Raw genomic sequence first — 6,709 nt, 5'->3', positions numbered from 1 at the left:
GTCGCGCAGCAGCTGCTCAGGTCGCCGTGTCCGGTGTCTCTCAGGAGCAGTGGCTGTCGACGCTGGTGTGTCCACAGTGTACCCTCCTGCCCACCGTCTCTGACCTGCCTCGGGAGGTGCTTTCGAGGGAAGGCTTTTTTTTTTTTTTTTAAAGACAGGCATGATTAGTAAATGATTTGGCTTCTTGGCGGTTATAAAACCAGTTCTAGAATTTCTCAGATTTTTACCTGACTGGCTGCCATAGCCTAGAACTCGTTTCAGAGCCGAATCCGCAGACACAGGACTGTCTGCGGCACTGGGAATGGATGAGAGTCAGGTCGTTCTGGGCTTCTAAGCGGCCCTGTCTTAGGATCAGTTTTTAACAGCTGGGGTTCCTCATCTTTCTCATTTTGAGAGAACATCCCTCTAAAACCCAATTTATAGATCAGACCATATCAGGTGTGCAGGAACGGGGCTTGGAGAAAATCCTTGGACCCAATAAATCCGGCACATTCTCAGTTTTCAAAGGAACCTTAACTCACCAAAACGTAGATACATTTATACTAAAGACTTCTAAAGGTATTTTTTAAAACCCGAATACAGGAAAACAATAATACATGGAGGAAAAACAGTTTTAACATTTTTCATGAAATGGACCCCTAAAAAGGCATTTTCACTGTCTTTTTTGGAGCTCTAAATGCGCGCTAGTTCCCAGCCTTGGCCTAGAAAGTGATTCTGAGATAACAAACATGGAGGCGGCCTGGACGAGCCTGCCTAAAAAGGAGCGTGAGGAGGACATGGAGAGCACAGGCTGGCCGCCTCCCAAGAAACGCAGCTTTGGCCCCTGATTGCTGAGAGGGAGGGAGTCCTTGACGATGAAATTCCTTAAATTCCTTAGCAGGGAGCTGGAGTCAAAAAGGCTTTTGTCTTTACCGAACAGAGATTTGGCTGGAACTGCTGTGACGACCTTGCTTTGGAAAACAGATGACAGCTGTTTTCTTGACGCGAGGCCGTGTGACTTCCTCAGCCCTCCACTCCACACTGCTGGGTGGGGATCCCACGGCAGGAGGAGCTGCGTGCTGAGCGCACACCGAACGTTTCAACCAGATTGGACGTTTTCTTAAGTGTCGACAGTGGACATTCTGTCTGTATAGACTTAAGACCCTGGCCCTGTACTCTCTTCCGGTGTGACACTGCGTGTCAGTACCTAAGGTTTGGTTCTAAGGACGTCTAGGCACAAAGTTTTCTTGAAAATAGTAAATACCTCAGGTTGTGTAATGTATGTCACAGGGAGTCGTGATGCTTGAAGATACTAATAATTTATCTGTACGTACTATATCTTAAGTGCAATACATTAAACATAACCCAGAGAATTTTTTGGAAAGAGCTTTCAGATAGGGGTTTTTTGTTGTCAAGAATTAGAAACTGAGTTAGCTAGATCCTCAAATATTTGGAACATCCAGACCCAGATATACTGGCCCATAATTAAGACTAGCCAAGTTGACTTTTTTTTTTTTAATATTGTGTCAGGTTATGGTTATCTACATCTACATACCCAAACTGTCCTTAAACGAATCCCATAGTTATGATATGGAAACCCCAAAAACTGGTAGCCATAGTTGAACAGGGTCGGTTTAAAATTTATATAACTGTATCAGTTCTATGTTACTTTTAAAATTGTCTACTGGAAGAAAATATACTTAAAAAACACAAGAAAATGACTTGTCATATCTTGCATTTGTTTGGCAGTATACAATGTTTAGTCCTTTGAAATAACAACATATAGCAGTCCTATAAAATATCCTCACCATGGAAGGCATTCTGACTAAAGAAAATGCCCCTTAGATTAACTGAATTCTGTGTTAATTGGATAGTCATAATTTAGTAGATATGAAGCCAAACGTATGAAAGATTCTGCCTTAACTAAGATTTAGCAACGGGCTAATTTATTCGGGGCTACAGTTCATTCACATTACTCAGTTCGTTTCAAAGTCTTATGTTCACATATTATTCACATTTAAACACTAAAATCTTCAAGCAATAAAAGTTTGACTTCTGGTCTCTGAGACTGACAAAATCTAAACCAACTAACCAGAGAACCCAGAAGATGACAAATTCATAGTTGTCAACAACACGTTTCCCATTAGAGCTTGTTTATAACCGGGCGCTGTGCATGTTGAACGGGCACCACCTTTGCAACCATTGTCAAGTTCGGGCGAGCGATGCTCACGGAGCTGGCGGCCCGGCCTGCGGAGGGGGCCGCGTGTTCCGTCGCATGCAGACACTGACCCTGTACTCTCTTTCCTTTCCTGTCTCCTGCGCCATGCTCGCTGGGTAGCAAATGGAATCTCTGGCAGTAAGTTAACTTTCTTTCCTACTCTCTGTCCAGTTGAGGCATGACCCCTAATTTTAATAATACTAGCGATAGCATGTTCTTCCTCAAACCTAAATTTAAATTCTTGTAATTTCTCTCCAACTGATTTGGGGGAACACAGTTTGTCACCAGAGAAGCTCCCAATTCTGAGCTGAGTTCTTTCTAGTCCATCAGCAAGAGAAAGGCCTTACTCACCCCACCACGTAGCCAGACTTGACACTGAACAGTGCGGTGTCTTTGAAGCCGCGTATCTGACTCACTTTCACCAGTGACAGCCCCAGACCCCATCCCGGCTGGGGACGAAGTGGGTGGCGTTTAGAGGCCATCAGGAGCAAGTGGAGCTCAGAGAGCAGTATGAGCACTGGTGGGGGGATTACTCGTGATTTATCTTCCCTCCAAGGAGACCAAAGCCATTTAAGAAAACATTTGCAATGCCAGAGGTATCTATAGGACGTAAGGGCCATTTTGTAAGACTTCTTTTTGATGTGCCTTACACACGAAGTTGTGAATGTTTTCGTAATTTTTTTTCTAAGCACATTTGGACCTCTTTTTAGATCTCTTTAATTCAGCAAATATTGAGCACTGAGTAGAATCCAGAGGGTCATGTGACTGTCGTGTTTATGAATTTATAAACGAGTGTCTGCTGAATTTATAAATTTAACAGCTAGAACGACTTAATGTTTTGCCTTTCAAATATACTTTTAATAAAAAATTCTTTTAAAAAACATTTATAGCTTATAAAAATTAAGACAACCACAGCTGTAATTTGTAGGTATGTAACTGGCAAATCGAGTGGAAATTTGGCAGTTCTCCCATTTTTTCATAGCCCCTCCACCTCTCTGATGAGTCGTCTGCCAGGTGTCATCCTATGTGATACTGTGAATTTCTCACTGATACTTACCAGATCCTGTTCTGTTTTTAATGGAATAACAACAGCTAGCTATGGTCCCTCGACTCGAAAACAGTATTTGTCTCCACCAAGATTTCACTGTTATACGAAAATGGTCCTTAATAACTAATTTCTTCCCATGCAAATTCTCTCTCTAGCAATTGGAACTGTGTCAGAGATTGTATAAGCTACACTTCCAGCTGCTGCTGCTTTTTCAGTCCTACTGTAAACTCATCGGACAGGTGCACGAAGTCAGTTCCATGCCAGAGGTGAGCCCGTGCCCCGCCCAGCCCCAAGCCCCATAACCCACCTGTCGCGCTCCCCGCCTGTCTTCGTCCCACCGAATCATCTTGCTCAAGCATGAGTCTTGAATGTGTCTTGTATTCCTTTCTGGTCTCATTTCTCAGTGCCAGGACTAGGGTGAGGCAAGTGACAGGCCTAGGCCCAAAACTGGCAGCCTCTCTAAGGGCTATACCGCAAGGCTTCATGTGGCCCGCCCTGACCCCGGGTGTCCTTATTTGAAAAAGTTCTTTGTGTTCTAGTTTTTCTTCATTATATTTAGCTTTGTGTTACTTCCTCTGATGCTGCGATAAGGGACCGACCACCTGTGTGATGCTTGACTCTCCCTACCCCCTTGCCCGGCATCAGGACGCTTTAATAACCCTAGATGTGAAGTCGGTCTAAACGCACTCGGTCTGCGTGGGCCAAAAGTCTCCTAGAAGTGATGAAATGCTGCCACATAGAAAGCGAAGTAAGGACGGTGTGCAGAGGACAGCAGGGACGCATGGAGGACGAAATAGGACAGCTTTCTGGAGGAAGGCACACCTGAGCCGATTCTTCAAGGACGAGCTGGAGTTAGGGGGTGGGACAGGGGCTGAGGAGGAGCGCCCCAATGCGGAACATCGCGGGCATAAATGCGGTGGTGAAGAGAAAGGGGCTGCGGGCACAAGCGATGAGAGCTGCCGGAATGTGAAATGCAAACCACGAAGGGGTGATGGACCGAGGCGGAAGGGAGAGACGGCGCTGTGCCTGGCAGTACTTTGGTTCAGTGGCCGAGGTGTGGAAGTTGAATTTGATGCCAGCTGGATGCAGACAGCGAGGCCAGGCAGGAGGCTGCTGATCTAGTTCGGATGAGAGTCTGAACCAGGACAGAGGTGCTAGGCATAGAGAGGAAGTAGGACATGTGAGAGAGCTGGCGGGGAGAGGGTAGACGAGGGAGAAGAGTCGGGCGAGATGCTCAGGTTCCATCCCAGGTGAACTAGGGGACCGGCGGTGCCACAGGTGAGACGATTTAAAAGGAGGCCTGAGGCAACTGTACATCCAACCAGCCAAGCCTCTGCGCGCTGCCCAGTGACCGAGCGTGCCCAGGGGGGCCAGCCCAGGTTCATGACATCCTGCGGGCGGCTGGACGTGAGGCTCCAGGGTCAGAGGAGAGACCTGAGCTGGAGGCGCAGATGTGTGGCCGGCAGTGGGCAGTCAGGAGTCCCCGACGCCACCCCACCAAGAGCACCGGGCGAGGAAGACACACAAAATGACACTCATGTCACCATATCTATCACTCAGGTGGAAAAGAGGAAAATGACCACATGGTTTTTAAGTATACTTTCGTTTGCCAGTTTCAAGGGAGGTGTGAGTCGGACGTCTTTGTTTATGAGACTCTTCACAAACCAGATAAAAGAGAAGGCAGTTGGTATGTTGTTATGTCAAGATACTTTTCTAGCAAGTACAAACAGGATCCTTAGAGTCCATCTTTGCTCAAAAAATAGAGGATCTGCATGTCCTTTTCCATATTAAAAAGTTTCACTTTAGAATAGTAAGTTATGTGTTACATACTGTGTGTGTGTGTGTGTGTATATGTAATTGTTTTAAATCTTTCACGTTTAAAGTGAATTTCTCCTTAATTACTCGAAACCCAGGTAAATTTTAAATACTATACAAATACGTACAGTACTTAAAACTTACCTGGATTTAAAATCAATTCACTTTCAAACCGAAAACTTTACATAAGATAGTCTACTTTCGTATTCAAAAGCATCACCTCGGGAAGTTTTGAATCTAGCTCTGGAGTAGGCGTTTGTAGTCACCAGGCGTCTGTGTGGAAACAACTCGTCCTTTCGCTTCGGCTCTGTCACTCGTAAAGTGGGCAAGCTGGGCATGAAGAAACAAAGACGCTGGGTGAATCAAATTTCCAAGGAAAAACAAGCATCATCCACTTGCATTTCAAAAAGGAAAACAAAAACTTTAAATTTCCCTCAATTTTTTAAAATGCTCTTGAGATCGGATTGCAAACAGTTGTCTTCCATTTGGGGGCCCCAAATGGAAGAGATGCGGGTTCTCTCTCATGATTTACTTTTTAACACCCCAGATCTTTTAGTTTCAATCATTTTAAGGGAAATTATCTTTGACCTCTGTAACATGAATACTATGACATTGAGATTTTGCCTCTTCTTCCTTAAAATTATATCCTTAATCTCTTTCCAGGTCATAGAAATAGTGAGAATTTTATGTTTCAGGGTCCACGTCGATTGCATTTATTGGGCACTTACAGGCCAGACTTACTAATTATTTTACATACGCTCTCACTTCATCTTTAGAGTTACCGTGTGACATCTTCAGTCCCACAGGTGCACAGACAGACACATAAGTCTGCTGTACTTGACCGCGGCCCACTGTGCCCTCCCATCCCGCCTCCGCTCTGCCCATCTGCTTTAACAGCAGACGTGCTAAAGGGCGTCGTAACCTGTTTCCTGCCCCACGAAGTCCTGCAGGCCACAGCCCCGCCACCGCGAGGGCCCGCACACCCCCGCAGCCCTGCGCGGGTCCCCTTTTGCGCCCCCCTCCCCCAGACGTTCAGCCTAACCAGGCCTCATGTCACCGGTTAGTTTTCTTTTGGGGCGTAAGGTCCGGCCTTCAGCTCAACGCAGTAAACACATTCTTTTACAGCTGCTGAACATGTCCAGGGAGCTGAGTGACTTGAAGAGGAATCTGAAGGAAGCCACGGCGGCCATCGCGGCCGACGCCCTGTACGTGGAGGGCGCATGGCCCGAACCGACCTTCGCGTCCACGGAGGCGGCCATCCAGTCCATGCTGGAGTGCCTGAAGAGCAACGAGCTGGGCAGGGCGCTGCGGCAGATCAGGGAGTGCAGGTGACTGCCGGCGGGGGCAGGGAGGGGACGCTGCGTGGCGGGGACCCGCGTCTCAGGGCCTTCCCGCGCCCGGGCCAGAAACCTCGGGCTGCGGAACACGGCTGTCTGATGGGGGCCCTGGTCACCCGTCATCCCTAAACGGTGACCCTTCAGAGCGTGCCTCGGCAAGAGGCCAGGCCCAAGGTGGCGGCGGCGTGGGGACCATGCTGAACTAGCCACCTGTACGTGGCGCAGGTTCTCCTGCGAGACGGCTGCGGCCGGCAGCACAGCTCCGGATTGCGAAGGACAGAAAGCGACCGATCGCGGAGGCGCGGGGCTCGC

General features: G+C 47.5%; 1 protein-coding gene across 3 annotated transcripts in view; it reads left to right on the top strand.

Annotated features, from left to right (window-relative positions):
• The window catches only part of FRY (FRY microtubule binding protein), a 261,839-nt gene that overhangs the window by 249,436 nt on the left and 5,694 nt on the right, over window positions 1-6,709 (top strand). For all 3 annotated transcript variants that reach the window (XM_025046870.1, XM_025046863.1, XM_006904798.3), the window contains exons 59-60: window positions 3,401-3,511; window positions 6,186-6,388. In XM_025046870.1, the coding sequence (XP_024902638.1) occupies window positions 3,401-3,511; window positions 6,186-6,388 (314 nt within the window). The remainder of the gene's footprint in view (window positions 1-3,400; window positions 3,512-6,185; window positions 6,389-6,709) is intronic.

Source organism: Pteropus alecto, unplaced genomic scaffold (genome assembly GCF_000325575.1).
Source record: "Pteropus alecto unplaced genomic scaffold, ASM32557v1 scaffold80, whole genome shotgun sequence".
In the NCBI taxonomy this organism is placed as follows: domain Eukaryota; kingdom Metazoa; phylum Chordata; class Mammalia; order Chiroptera; family Pteropodidae; genus Pteropus; species Pteropus alecto.
The sequence above is the reverse complement of the archived record's forward strand: the minus strand, read 5'-3'. Positions and strand labels throughout refer to the sequence as shown.